Source organism: Ascidia mentula, chromosome 4 (assembly GCF_947561715.1).
Source record: "Ascidia mentula chromosome 4, kaAscMent1.1, whole genome shotgun sequence".
Taxonomy (NCBI): Eukaryota; Metazoa; Chordata; class Ascidiacea; order Phlebobranchia; family Ascidiidae; genus Ascidia; species Ascidia mentula.
Genome location: NC_138569.1, coordinates 8849030 through 8864005, shown reverse-complemented (window position 1 = coordinate 8864005; position 14976 = coordinate 8849030). Strand labels below are relative to the sequence as shown.

Below are 14976 nucleotides of genomic sequence, written 5' to 3'. Positions count from 1 at the left end.
TGAATTTTCACCAAACTGTCTGTTAGGTTGATGCTGCAGCAAGTGATTAAACTTTTACGAATGTTTCATTTAATGATAGCAAACATGATGGCAAGAACATGGTTGTGGATTTTGTTTATTCTTTTATCGGTGAATAACACCCACGGAAGCATGCATTTGAGTCCTTGTGATGAAATCCGCGAAGTACAGGGAGATATCTTACAGCAGTTTAAAGGACTTACAACACCAAAGTGGATTCAACGGAATTATAGATATATAAACTGTAGTAATAGAGGTTTAATGGATGTACCTAGCCTCAATGCTGATGTGGAAATACTGGATTTAGGAGGAAACATGTTAAGAAACATAAGTAAACAAGACTTCTCAGAATTAAAGAGCTTAGTTGCTCTTATTTTGAAGGAAAACTGCGTGTCAAGTTCTATGATGTCATATGTCCGTAACATCAGACCAGTATGTGAAGGTAGTTTAACCGCCGATTTTGACGAATCACAAAATATTAAAATTTTGGACTTAAGTTTCAACTTAATGACGACGTTACAAGACCTACCACGGTCTTTAGAAGCACTCGACATTAGTCTCACTGGCCTGGGAAAATTATCGTACGACTTTGCAACAAAATTGCCAAATCTTGTTATGTTGAATGCGCATGCCAACTGCGCTAAAAACGAATTTTGTCCAACTGAATCTTTCTCCATCAAAAACCTTCCACAAAGTGTTGAACACTTGAATCTGGGAGGAAATGATTGGAAAAAAATTCCAAGGGAATTCTTTTCGCCCAACTTGAAATATCTAAATTTAGGACACAACTGTATTTTGCAACTAAACGATGATGATTTCGTTAAAGCCAGAAACATTGAAGAATTATCTTTGAGTGGAAACTCCCAAACAAAACCGTTAAGCATAGAAAACAACGTTTTTGCACCACTTACTCAGTTAAGGAAATTAGACTTGAGCGGAAATACTCTCCAATATGTTAAAGAAGACTTATTTCGAAATAACACGAATTTATCATACTTGAATTTGAGTAGAAATTGCCTTCATAGTTCTATTGAAAGGCCAAAATTTTTGAGGTATCTGTCAAATTTAAAGGTACTTGACTTCTCCTACAGCGCAGCTTGTCCAGGCGACCGTCAAATTTTTGTGATTGAACAACTCCGTTTGGGGGCTGTTTACGAGAATTTAAAATCGTTGGAAATGCTTTTTCTTGGTCCAGATAAGCAAACCTATAATGGGGAAATTTTACACACCTTTCTACTTCGTTACACAAAGTTGGACGAAAAGGCATTTTGGCCGCTACGGACACTTTCGCAATTGCAGGTATTGTGCATTGGCTACGGTTACGTGACAAAAGTTAATTTTGATATGGACGGTTTGAATAGTTTAAATCAGATACTATTGCCCCAAAATAAAATAGGCATCGGTAATCAGCAAATCATTACAGACACTGCCATTGAATGGGGATATAGTCGTGAAGTGCATACTTATGCAAAGATTAAGACGCATCTGCAGGAGGAAATTAAGCGTACATCAGTTCAAAGAAACACCGTATTTGCAACAAGGGTATTAAGCGATTATTCTCACAACCATATCAAGATCATTCAAAATGTCTGTCACTTGTTTTTGACAAATTCAACTGTACTTGATTTGTCCCACAACAAAATAACAGTTCTTGTAAGACAAGACTTCAGCAGCACGCCACATTTGGTCGAAATACGACTGGCAGGAAATGAAATAAGTGTATTGGATGGTTTGCCATTTAGTTTTTTAAGACGTTTGCAATTTGTGGATCTGACAAACGCCCTCATCCTTTCAAAAAATGGGTTTGCTTTTGTTTTTTTCCTGCAAAGAGACTTGCCTATAACACTGAACTTGCAAAACGATGGTCAGGTCAGCGCATTCCAGGCATTTTTTTACATGGGTGAGCACATGGCTAAGCGAAGAGCAAAAATCAACACACTAATCTTATCAGGAAATGATATTAACATATGTGACAAGAAAGCAACAAGAAACCTGCAAATATTTACGGGGTTGAGAAGATTGGTTTTAAGATCATGCAAGATTTTTCAGTTCCCACTCAATTTCTTTAAAGGTGCGGAAAAAGTCGTTCATCTGGATGTAAGTATGAACCATCTCGGAGAGATTCCCACTCAAGAAGTTAAACACCTAACAGCGTTGATTGAACTTAAATTGGATAATAATTATATTTCTCGTCTGGATGATGATTTGTTGAAGATGCTTCCACGACTGGAAATTTTCACAGTATCGAAAAACACAATCAGTTATATTCGACCTGGTTATTTCGATGCCTCTTTCAGATTAAAGTATTTGGACTTGAGTCACAACCTTGTCGTGTCATTGAACAGTGACATTTTGACCGTTCAAATCCTATCTTCATTGCAATACTTGGACATTCGTTGGAATGTATTAGATTGCTCCTGCGGAATGTGGAGCAATTTCTACAACTGGTACATCTCCAAACGAGGAAAAAATGTAACTGTGCCTGGCATGTTTTCGAAGTGCACAAAAGTTATTGATGATTATTACGGAGGATGCGTATCTTGCCACTCTCCTGTTGCTTTTTTAGGACAGTCATTACTGGAAAATCGCTTAATTACGTCTTGTGACTTGCAGGTTGCGGCAATATTCAGCATCACGTTTACGGGTGTAATTTTTACGTTTCTTGTGGCAAGTTTAGTTTTTGGAAGCAATCATTTCAAAGAGGCAATGTTTCGTCAAGCACATGAAAAGTTACGCGCAAATATGATATCCCTTCAGTGTCAAACAACGCAAGAACACGAACAGGATTGCCAGTCGGACGTTTTTTTGTTTTTTGACACTCTGAACAAACGAGTTGGAGACTGGGTTGACAATAAACTTCTTCCCGGCATGCAAAAGAAATCTCCACGCTTCGACTTTACCTTAGTGGGAAGAGACATTTCTTGTGGCATGGTCCAGTCAAGCCAGTTTGCTGAAAACATAAAAAATTGTCGCAAAACGGTCGTGTTGCTTTCCAATAACTTCGAGGTTCCCGGTACTTTGAGGTAAGGTTTAGTCGTTTTTTTGTATTAGATGCCGAATGATTGGTTACACACGGCGGGGTGGTAGAAAATTCGGCCGAGGAAGATTCGAAAGCCTTCATGAAGCCTGTTTGTTGTTTAGGTTTGTATTGCCGGTCATAGAAGAGGCTGAATATGCGCAAGGTCGCAGAAAGATGGTTGTTCTAAGCTTTCGGCATGACGATGAGCCATCTGTTCCGCTTCCATTGTGTGTAAAAAGAAGAAAAATTTCAAATCCTCTGCACGTCCTGTCCTACAATGCTGACGAAGACAATGAGGAAATGCTGTTTGAAGCTCTGCGCACGGCACTTGTGTGCTAAGAACGAAGTGAAAAAGCGTTTTAAGTTTCGAATTAGGTAACGTGAAAGTTGAGAATTCCTTCCCGTAATTGACGCAAAAGGCATTGTGATTTTTTGCCAGGCCTAGAGAAATTTTGAAAAGGAAAAAAAATCCGTTTTCGTAATCACGTTGTTTTCTAAGTTGGCCCCACATAAAAGCAAATAGCCTAAAATATCCTCTGTTGTGTTTTAAAATATCTTTGCTATATTGCACGTTTGCATCACGCTTCCATGAATATGTTTTCAGATACTGGCATGTACAGAACGTTATACATTTCACAAAGCAAAGTAGTTTGTTTTATTTCATGTATTTCGACAGATTAATTCGCAATTCGGAATTAATAAATGCAACATACGTCACAGAAATCAGAATTTGTGTTCCGTAATGTTTCGTTTGCAGCATTGCATAATTCATTTCGTTTGCAGCATTGCATAATTCATTTCGTTTGCAGCATTGCACAATTCATTTCGTTTGCAGCATTGCACAAGCATTTGCAAGCCCGCGTTGCCAGATGCATTGAATATTTCGCAACTTCCGACAAGTGTGAACATAGCCCTATGTACGCCAAATGATTTATCCACCGATTGTTCTCGGAATAAAGTGATTTATCTTACATCCTGTTTACATATAACCTCGTTGCGCCAGTTTACAATATTATGCATGTATGTATGTTCTTGTATTATATTATTTCCATCGATTCATGATATCACGCCCACATTATCTGACCAATCAGCTCTGTAGGATATATGTTATGTTTACTCAGTGATAACACAAAACCTAACTATGACTCCAAAAAGATTCCAACACTGTGCAATTAGTAATTACTGGGTCGTATTAAAATTAGTAAAACATTCGAGTACTCACAATAAAAGATGCCAATTCAATGATGTAGTTCAAGTAAATCCAATGATGGCGGTGAGACAGTACAAATGTTCAATATTACGTTTCAGAAACTGTCTGGCTTTTCAGCCCCAGCGGTCAATTATATCGACTAACTTTCAGGCGTGTTGACCGGGTAAAAATGTCATAAAACAAACGTAGATTACATAAAAATCATAAGGCTTTGGTCAGCGGAAAAGTCCGGTGTTACAAGGCTGACCAAGATGAATTTCTCTCACGTGCTAGAGCGGGCTTATCAGATTTATAACGCATGAGAATCTTGACAAGGCGAATTAAAGAGTGACTTGCGTTAATGAACGAATGTGGGTTAAACAAACAAAAGCGATAACATACAATTTTCATTATCTCCTACAGCTCTCAGTAGGGAGAGCTTCAAAAACGCCCAGTGTGTACCTGTAAATTCATTCTACTATTCTGCTATTAAGTGCAATTCTCTATGAACCGAGTACAATCATCGTTCGTATTGCAGAGTTTCGTAATGTACCGTTTCGATTTCCAAGATCTGATTACTTTGAAGTACGAGGTGGAAGGAATATTGACAACCCAAGACTAATCCCGCGCTGGCGCTATCGATACACTGTTAAATATCTCTGACAGGGGCGTATCCAGGAATTTATAAAGGGGGGGTCCAAATTTTTTAGGGAATTTCCCGCTTTTCAGGTATAAACTAAGGTTAATTGTGGGCGAGAATCGCAAAATACGAACGCCGGTGTTCGCGCCAATCGTCATATAAACGGTGGCTTTCTGGCTTGCGCAATTGTGTAACGCTATGGGACACACGATGCGAGGTTTTGCCGTACGTAAACAGCTTGTCATTGCAACGTGGCCACTGAAAAACGACGTTTCGTCCATAAACCGACGAAAAATGACCTTTGTTTCGTAACAATGCCAAGTGTTGAGTAACAATGCTCCCTATTTGGAAACAATGGCGAATGCAAGCACGATGCGGTTTTCAGGTCAACGTTAAAATTTCTGGTTTTCACGCGGATTTTCACAAAAAATACAGTGGCGTTTGTTTAGTTATCAAAAAAGACCAAAATATTTCACAAAAGGGGGGTCCGGACCCAACCTGGATACGCCCGTGATCTATGACACCATTCCGAGTTATTTGCACTAACATCCTTACAGTAACATTGCAACATTATCAAGACCTTTTTACAGTTGTATCATTATCTATCTAAAAAGTAAATTAACTTTGCAACGAGTTCTGATGCCAATAGACAAAATTAATATTCCTGTTGAATAAATAAAGGATCATACACTGGTGCTGATCGTTTGTTACCCCCTTTCCAGTTTCCGAAATAAATTGTAAATAGACAGATCTGTCTCGTCTCGAGTTACCAGGCTCTGGGAAACATTTACACAGTAACATGGTCTTCATGGCAAAGCTGTGTTCGTTCAAAGCGTACATACATTAACAATTTTGGACAACCCAGTTGCCTTTGTAATAATGGCGTAGTTTTGCACTATTTAAGTCAATATAAATTCCTTGTAACTTCCGTATAACCCAATCCACACAACACAGGTAATTTTAAATACGTTTTTTTGTTTAGTTATGGACTTTTTTCAGTACATTGCAGTCTGTCACCACAGCATACTGACATAAACAAATATGTCACTCTTTTTCATTGACCTGTGATAATTTTGGTGAGAGTCTACTTTGAAAACTTAATTGGTGACTCCTTGGCCTGTAGTTAAATTTTCTCCTCTTTTTAGGAAGATTTTGCATGAACAGTTTTTGCCTTTGAAGTGAAATCCAGTATTCCTTGGTTGTTGGATCCATTTGTTTGTAATGACGTTTCTTTCCTAACGGTATTCTCCACAACCTAAGAGATAGATTTATAAAAATCTCAGTTTAAATTCCTAAAATCAAACTATTTCAAAATAATTCAAACAGTTATTTTGTTTTCATTGAGATGCTGACAGGGTCACTGTTTACGCCTAATAGGTCTAATTAGAGCAGTTTGGTGACTTATAAACCTATTTTGTTACTGAAGAATATGTTGAAATTAGCAACCTTTGTGTTCACTATTTCAAAAGGACAACAAACTGAACTAAGTGCTTTTGTTCATGTAAATCTTATTTTATTTTTAACTTAACAAACAAACAATATTTGAACCTGTTTTATAGCAGAGCTTATCTATCAATTTTTGTTTGTGCATCTGCACACAGCCACTAGCAACAAAAGGCCACATACCATTCGGGATACTCGGAGTCTGGTTTCAGTTCTGGGTCTTCCCCGCCTTTAAATTTGTTGAGGCCACAACACCTTGTTGTCAAAAGGTTTGCATCTGTAACTGGTAGAGGTGCTTTCATCTGAAGGACCTTAGCTCCTATATGTTAAAACAATGATTTCGCATAACTGTGTGACCAAACGTAAATTTACAAACAAGCTAAAATTAAATTTATCACAAATTTTTAGGTTGGAAAATCCTCAATTGAAGGGTGTTAAACCAGCGAGTGGTTTAAATACAAAACCTGTTGAGTGTTGTAAATATGTTCAATATATGTTATTTTCCATCATGTACTTTTGTGTTTATATATATTTTCTGTTTATATTTGTGTGGTTTAAAATGTATAGATAATAAGACCTCTCAGGTTATTTCAGCGCTCCCTGCCAACACCCACACCTTTCCTATTTCTTCCACTTAGATACATGTTTTGATATTCATATAATTGGGCACAAAATTAACAACTGGATGAACTGTCAACTTTTTTAAAAGATGCCACTTCAAAATCACTTCTTCAAAAGCTTAAAAATTTTAATTTAGGATTTATTGGTTATCACTCAGTAGCCTACCTTTTTTCCTATAGGCTATAGGATACACTCTTACCGTTTTCATACATGACACAAATTACTGTTAACCGTCAAAAACACACAATATATTTTTAACCCCATGGGCAAATAAGGAATTACAGGAAATCACCGATTATAGTTTCGCAGTTAATGGTAGCAGGACCTAAAAGCTGGGCATGAAATTCGAAAAATAAAATTCGTTCGACAAACACATTGTGTATATTACATGCTATGTTTCGGTTGTTTGTCTATCACGCATTGAAGGTTGGTCAGTGAAAATAATGCCGACCCCAAATTGGCCTGTAGTGCAAAGCGGTTGGGAATCCCTGCACATATGTGCAAGTGCACCAACCATATCCGAAAAAATGGCCTTTTTCGCATCCCTTGAAAAAGGCCTATTCAGGCCAACACAAGAAACCGATCGTATGCGCGGTACATGATATCAGCACAAATACATAGTTAGCGAGTCAATATGATTATCCTTCCAGCGCAAGAAGGTGTTACACGTAGAAGATTGTTTCAACCGAAATTTTATGAATTCTATTTGGTGCAAACAACGTGAATTTTCACCAAACTGTCTGTTAGGTTGATGCTGCAGCAAGTGATTAAACTTTTACGAATGTTTCATTTAATGATAGCAAACATGATGGCAAGAACATGGTTGTGGATTTTGTTTATTCTTTTATCGGTGAATAACACCCACGGAAGCATGCATTTGAGTCCTTGTGATGAAATCCGCGAAGTACAGGGAGATATCTTACAGCAGTTTAAAGGACTTACAACACCAAAGTGGATTCAACGGAATTATAGATATATAAACTGTAGTAATAGAGGTTTAATGGATGTACCTAGCCTCAATGCTGATGTGGAAATACTGGATTTAGGAGGAAACATGTTAAGAAACATAAGTAAACAAGACTTCTCAGAATTAAAGAGCTTAGTTGCTCTTATTTTGAAGGAAAACTGCGTGTCAAGTTCTATGATGTCATATGTCCGTAACATCAGACCAGTATGTGAAGGTAGTTTAACCGCCGATTTTGACGAATCACAAAATATTAAAATGTTGGACTTAAGTTTCAACTTAATGACGACGTTACAAGACCTACCACGGTCTTTAGAAGCACTCGACATTAGTCTCACTGGCCTGGGAAAATTATCGTACGACTTTGCAACAAAATTGCCAAATCTTGTTATGTTGAATGCGCATGCCAACTGCGCTAAAAACGAATTTTGTCCAACTGAATCTTTCTCCATCAAAAACCTTCCACAAAGTGTTGAACACTTGAATCTGGGAGGAAATGATTGGAAAAAAATTCCAAGGGAATTCTTTTCCTTCAACTTGAAATATCTAAATTTAGGACACAACTGTATTTTGCAACTAAACGATGATGATTTCGTTAAAGCCAGAATCATTGAAGAATTATCTTTGAGTGGAAACTCCCAAACAAAACCGTTAAGCATAGAAAACAACGTTTTTGCACCACTTACTCAGTTAAGGAAATTAGACTTGAGCGGAAATACTCTCCAATATGTTAAAGAAGACTTATTTCGAAATAACACGAATTTATCATACTTGAATTTGAGTAGAAATTGCCTTCATAGTTCTATTGAAAGGCCAAAATTTTTGAGGTATCTGTCAAATTTAAAGGTACTTGACTTCTCCTACAGCGCAGCTTGTCCAGGCGACCGTCAAATTTTTGTGATTGAACAACTCCGTTTGGGGGCTGTTTACGAGAATTTAAAATCGTTGGAAATGCTTTTTCTTGGTCCAGATAAGCAAACCTATAATGGGGAAATTTTAGACACCTTTCTACTTCGATACACAAATTTGGACGAAGAGGCATTTTTACCCCTGCGGACACTTTCGCAATTGCAGGTATTGTGCATTGGCTACGGTTACGTGACAAATGTTTATTTTGAAATGGATGGTTTGAATAGTTTAAATCAGATATTATTGCCCCAAAATAAAATAGGCATCGGTAATCAGCAAATCATTACAGACACTGCCATTGAATGGGGATCTAGTCGTGAAGTGCATACTTATGCAAAGATTAAGACGCATCTGCAGGAGGAAATTAAGCGTACCTCAGTTCAAAGAAACACCGTATTTGCAACAAGGGTATTAAGCGATTATTCTCACAACCATATCAAGTTCATTCAAAATGTCTGTCACTTGTTTTTGACAAATTCAACTGTACTTGATTTGTCCCACAACAAAATAACAGTTCTTGTAAGACAAGACTTCAGCAGCACGCCACATTTGGTCGAAATACGACTGGCAGGAAATGAAATAAGTGTAATGGATGGTTTGCCATTTTGTTATTTAAGACGTTTGCAATTTGTGGATCTGAAAAACGCCCTCATCCTTTCAAAAAATGGGTTTGCTTTTGTTTTTTTCCTGCAAAGAGACTTGCCTATAACACTGAACTTGCAAAACGATGGTCAGGTCAGCGCATTCCAGGCATTTTTTTACATGGGTGAGCACATGGCTAAGCGAAGAGCAAAAATCAACACACTAATCTTATCAGGAAATGATATTAACATATGTGACAAGAAAGCAACAAGAAACCTGCAAATATTTACGGGGTTGAGAAGATTGGTTTTAAGATCATGCAAGATTTTTCAGTTCCCACTCAATTTCTTTAAAGGTGCGGAAAAAGTCGTTCATCTGGATGTAAGTATGAACCATCTCGGAGAGATTCCCACTCAAGAAGTTAAACACCTAACAGCGTTGATTGAACTTAAATTGGATAATAATTATATTTCTCGTCTGGATGATGATTTGTTGAAGATGCTTCCACGACTGGAAATTTTCACAGTATCGAAAAACACAATCAGTTATATTCGACCTGGTTATTTCGATGCCTCTTCTAGATTAAAGTATTTGGACTTGAGTCACAACCTTGTCGTGTCATTGAACAGTGACATTTTGACCGTTCAAATCCTATCTTCATTGCAATACTTGGACATTCGTTGGAATGTATTAGATTGCTCCTGTGGAATGTGGAGCAATTTCTACAACTGGTACATCTCCAAACGAGGAAAAAATGTAACTGTGCCTGGCATGTTTTCGAAGTGCACAAAAGTTATTGATGATTATTACGGAGGATGCGTATCTTGCCACTCTCCTGTTGCTTTTTTAGGACAGTCATTACTGGAAAATCGCTTAATTACGTCTTGTGACTTGCAGGTTGCGGCAATATTCAGCATCACGTTTACGGGTGTAATTTTTACGTTTCTTGTGGCAAGTTTAGTTTTTGGAAGCAATCATTTCAAAGAGGCAATGTTTCGTCAAGCACATGAAAAGTTACGCGCAAATATGATATCCCTTCAGTGTCAAACAACGCAAGAACACGAACAGGATTGCCAGTCGGACGTTTTTTTGTTTTTTGACACTCTGAACAAACGAGTTGGAGACTGGGTTGACAATAAACTTCTTCCCGGCATGCAAAAGAAATCTCCACGCTTCGACTTTACCTTAGTGGGAAGAGACATTTCTTGTGGCATGGTCCAGTCAAGCCAGTTTGCTGAAAACATAAAAAATTGTCGCAAAACGGTCGTGTTGCTTTCCAATAACTTCGAGGTTCCCGGTACTTTGAGGTAAGGTTTAGTCGTTCTTTTGTATTAGATGCCGAATGAGTGGTTATACACGGCGAGCTGGTAGAATATTCGGCCGAGGAAGATTCGAAAGTCTTCATGAAGCCTGTTTGTTGTTTAGGTTTGTATTGCCGGTCATAGAAGAGGCTGAATATGCGCAAGGTCGCAGAAAGATGGTTATTCTAAGCTTTCGGCATGACGATGAGCCATCTGTTCCGCTTCCATTGTGTGTAAAAAGAAGAAAAATTTCAAATCCTCTGCACGTCCTGTCCTACAATGCTGACGAAGACAATGAGGAAATGCTGTTTGAAGCTCTGCGCACGGCACTTGTGTGCTAAGAACGAAGTGAAAAAGCGTTTTAAGTTTCGAATTAGGTAACGTGAAAGTTGAGAATTCCTTCCCGTAATTGACGCAAAAGGCATTGTAATTTTTCGCCAGGCCTAGAGAAATTTTGAAAAGGAAAAAAAATCCGATTTCGTAATCACGTTGTTTTCTAAGTTGGCCTCACATAAAAGCAATTAGCCTAAAATATCCTCTGTTGTGTTTTAAAATATCTTTGCTATATTTCACGTTTACATCACGCTTCCATGAATATGTTTTCAGATACTGGCATGCACGGAACGTTATACATTTCACAAAGCAAAGTAGTTTGTTTTATTTCATGTATTTCGACAGATTAATTCGCAATTCGGAATTAATAAATGCAACATACGTCACAGAAATCAGCATTTGTGTTGCGTAATGTTTCGTTTGCGGCATTGCATAATTCATTTCGTGTGCAGCATTGCACAAGCATTTGCAAGCCCGCGTTGCCAGATGCATTGAATATTTCGCAACTTCCGACAATTGTGAACATAGCCCCATAATGTAAGCCAAATGATTTATTTATCGATTGTTCTCGAATAAAGTGATTTATCTTACATCCTGTTTACATATAACCTCGTTGCGCCAGTTTACAATATTATGTATGTATGTTCTTGTATTATATTATTTCCATCGATTTATGATATCACGCCCACATTATCTGACCAATCAGCTCTCAGTAGGGAGAGCTTTAAAAGCCCAGTGTGTACCTGTAAATTCATTCTACTATTCTGCTATTAACTGCAATTCTCTATGAACCGAGTAGAATCATCGTTCGTATTGCAGAGTTTCGTAATGTACCGTTTCGATTTCCAAGATCTGATTACTTTGAAGTACGAGGTGGAAGGAATATTGACAACCCAAGACTAATCCCGCGCTGGCGCTATCGATACACTGTTAAATATCTCTGACAGGGGCGTATCCAGGAATTTTTAAAGGGGGGTCCAAATTTTTTAGGGAATTCCCCGCTTTTCAGGTATAAACTAAGGTTAATTGTGGGCGAGAATCGCAAAATACGAACGCCGGTGTTCGCGCCAATCGTCATATAAACGGTGGCTTTCTGGCTTGCGCAATTGTGTAACGCTATGGGACACACGATGCGAGGTTTTGCCGTATAGTGCTTGTGCCGTAGTTTTATTACTACTGCTTTCAAAGTTTAACAACCAAACTAATTGACTTTCACGCAAGTAAACAGCTTGTCATTGCAACGTGGCCACTGAAAAACGACGTTTCGTCCATAAACCGACGAAAAATGACCTTTGTTTCGTAACAATGCCAAGTGTTGAGTAACAATGCTCCCTATTTGGAAACAATGGCGAATGCAAGCACGATGCGGTTTTCAGGTCAACGTCAAAATTTCTGGTTTTCACGCGGATTTTGACCAAAAATACAGTGGCGTTCGTTTAGTTATCAAAAAAGACCAAAATATTTCACAAAAGGGTGGGGGTCCGGACCCCCCCTGGATACGCCCATGATCTCTGATACCATTCCGAGTTATTTGCACTAACATCCTTACAGTAACATTGCAACATTATCAAGACCTTTTTACAGTTGTATCATTATCTATCTAAAAAGTAAATTAACCTTGCAACGAGTTCTGATGCCAATAGACAAAATTAATATTCCTGTTGAATAAATAAAGGATCATACACTGGTGCTGATCGTCTGTTACTCCCTTTCCAGTTTCCGAAATAAATTGTAAATAGACAGATCTGTCTCGTCTCGAGTTACCAGGCTCTCGGAAACATTTACACAGTAACATGGTCTTCATGGCACTTAACTGTTCATGGCAAAGCTGTGTTCGTTCAAAGCGTACATAGGAACATTAAAAATTTTGGACAACCCAGTTGCCTTTGTAATAATGGCGTAGTTTTGCACTATTTAAGTCAATATAAATTCCTTGTAACTTCCGTATAACCCAATCCACACAACACAGGTAATTTTAAATACGTTTTTTTGTTTAGTTATGGACTTTTTTCAGTACATTGCAGTCTTGATAATGTCACCACAGCATACTGACATAAACAAATATGTCACTCTTTTTCATTGACCTGTGATAATTTTGGTGAGAGTCTACTTTGAAAACTTAATTGGTGACTCCTTGGCCTGTAGTTAAATTTTCTCCTCTTTTTAGGAAGATTTTGCATGAACAGTTTTTGCCTTTGAAGTGAAATCCAGTATTCCTTGGTTCTTGGATCCATTTGTTTGTAATGACGTTTCTTTCCTAACGGTATTCTCCACAACCTAAGAGATAGATTTATAAAAATCTCAGTTTAAATTCCTAAAATCAAACTATTTCAAAATAATTCAAACAGTTATTTTGTTTTCATTGAGATGCTGACAGGGTCACTGTTTACGCCTAATAGGTCTAATTAGAGCAGTTTGGTGACTTATAAACCTATTTTGTTACTGAAGAATATGTTGAAATTAGCAACCTTTGTGTTCACTATTTCAAAAGGACAACAAACTGAACTAAGTGCTTTTGTTCATGTAAATCTTATTTTGTTTTTAACATAACAAACAAACAATATTTGAACCTGTTTTATAGCAGAGCTTATCTATCAATTTTTGTTTGTGCATCTGCACACAGCCACTAGCAACAAAAGGCCACATACCATTCGGGATACTCTGAGTCTGGTTTCAGTTCTGGGTCTTCCCCGCCTTTAAATTTGTTGAGGCCACAACACCTTGTTGTCAAAAGGTTTGCATCTGTAACTGGTAGAGGTGCTTTCATCTGAAGGACCTTGGCTCCTACATGTTAAAACAATGATTTCGCACAACTGTGTGACCAAACGTAAATTTACAAACAAGCTAAAATTAAATTTATCACCAATTTTTAGGTTGGAAAATCCTCAATTGAAGGGTGTTAAACCAGCGAGTGGTTTAAATACAAAACCTGTTGAGTGTTGAAAATATGTTCAATATATGTTATTTTCCATCATGTACTTTTGTGTTTATATATATTTTCTGTTTATATTTGTGTGGTTTAAAATGTATAGATAATAAGACCTCTCAGGTTACGTCAGCGCTCCCTGCCAACACCCACACCTTTCCTATTTCTTCCACTTAGATACATGTTTTGATATTCATATAATTGGGCAAAAAATTAACAACTGGATGAACTGTCGACTTTTTTAAAAGATGCCACTTCAAAATCACTTCTTCAAAAGCTTAAAAATTTTAATTTAGGATTTATTGGTTATCACTCAGTAGCCTACCTTTTGTCCTATAAGCTACACTCTTACCGTTTTCATACATGACACAAATTACTGTTAACCGTCAAAAACACAAGAAGTTACACTGGTCGTTTTAAATGGACAATTTGTATGCGGTTTGGTTTTACAATCAAACAAAAAACATACATTTAACAATTACGAAAAACAGGAGCTTGGTTAAGTATGTTCACAATAAAATGTACATAAAACCTTTACTCGCCTTTCGGTTTCGCCGCAGTAATAGCAGAAGTATGGATAGGTCTAGTCAGTCTTGCAAGCAATCGCTTACAAAACATTATTTTTTTGGGTTTGTAGCCACAAGTCGATAAACAAACTTGTTTTTTAACTGACCACCTTCGTACATGTCACGCAAGACTAATTACGAACTAACGCATGACTGACTTCCGTACGCAGTGTTTTCTGTTGTTTCACTTTTTGTAAGTCTGCTATTGCCAGATATCAGTGTTAAATTATATGCTGCATCAAAAATACAGAGGTTTTGTGCAAAAACATCATTTTTGCTTTTCCTAGGTTTCATTTCTGTCCATTCCAATTTACCTTTTGTAAACTGTTCATCATGAGCGGGATGTGGAACTTGAAGAGTTATTTGGGCCATAATTGTTGTTCACTATCTATCGCGTGCCAAACATCTGCATGACCCTTGTTTAGGGTTGTCGTAGAAAATCGTTGTTGGACACAAAACAACATA

At 37.6% G+C, this 14976-nt stretch overlaps 3 protein-coding genes across 4 annotated transcripts; 2 read left to right on the top strand and 1 right to left on the bottom strand.

The window, feature by feature from the left end:
- Positions 1–84: 84 nt before the first annotated feature.
- On the top strand, positions 85–3643 carry LOC145898009 (toll-like receptor 8). The gene is made up of 2 exons (XM_082986462.1): positions 85–3041; positions 3160–3643. The coding sequence occupies exons 1-2, from the start codon at positions 85–87 to the stop codon at positions 3374–3376; spliced, it is 3174 nt and encodes a 1057-aa protein (XP_082842588.1). The 3' UTR covers positions 3377–3643.
- A 2218-nt stretch (positions 3644–5861) lies between these two features.
- On the bottom strand, positions 5862–14625 carry LOC145899136 (large ribosomal subunit protein mL54-like). Of its 2 annotated transcripts, none has more exons than XM_082987856.1 (3): positions 14488–14625; positions 6493–6628; positions 5862–6121 (listed from the first exon to the last, which is right to left on the bottom strand). In XM_082987856.1, the coding sequence occupies exons 1-3, from the start codon at positions 14561–14563 to the stop codon at positions 5911–5913; spliced, it is 423 nt and encodes a 140-aa protein (XP_082843982.1). In that variant the 5' UTR covers positions 14564–14625; the 3' UTR covers positions 5862–5910. The 2 variants fall into 2 exon arrangements, with proteins under 2 accessions (XP_082843982.1, XP_082843981.1); XM_082987855.1 differs by lacking the exons at positions 5862–6121; positions 6493–6628 and adding exons at positions 12890–13296; positions 13668–13803.
- Positions 7736–11027, top strand: LOC145899757 (toll-like receptor 8). The gene is made up of 2 exons (XM_082988662.1): positions 7736–10692; positions 10811–11027. The coding sequence occupies exons 1-2, from the start codon at positions 7736–7738 to the stop codon at positions 11025–11027; spliced, it is 3174 nt and encodes a 1057-aa protein (XP_082844788.1).
- Positions 14626–14976: the final 351 nt, after the last annotated feature.

Coding starts and splice junctions, on each gene's coding strand:
- LOC145899757 (XM_082988662.1), top strand. CDS start 7,736: ATGATGGCAAGAACATGGTTGTGGATTTTGTTTATTCTTTTATCGGTG. Junction 10,693..10,810: donor GAGGTTCCCGGTACTTTGAG/GTAAGGTTTAGT, acceptor TTTGTTGTTTAG/GTTTGTATTGCCGGTCATAG.
- LOC145898009 (XM_082986462.1), top strand. CDS start 85: ATGATGGCAAGAACATGGTTGTGGATTTTGTTTATTCTTTTATCGGTG. Junction 3,042..3,159: donor GAGGTTCCCGGTACTTTGAG/GTAAGGTTTAGT, acceptor TTTGTTGTTTAG/GTTTGTATTGCCGGTCATAG.
- LOC145899136 (XM_082987856.1), bottom strand. CDS start 14,563: ATGTTTTGTAAGCGATTGCTTGCAAGACTGACTAGACCTATCCATACT. Junction 6,629..14,487: donor TACTGCGGCGAAACCGAAAG/GCGAGTAAAGGT, acceptor TTTAACATATAG/GAGCTAAGGTCCTTCAGATG. Junction 6,122..6,492: donor GACTCCGAGTATCCCGAATG/GTATGTGGCCTT, acceptor TCTATCTCTTAG/GTTGTGGAGAATACCGTTAG.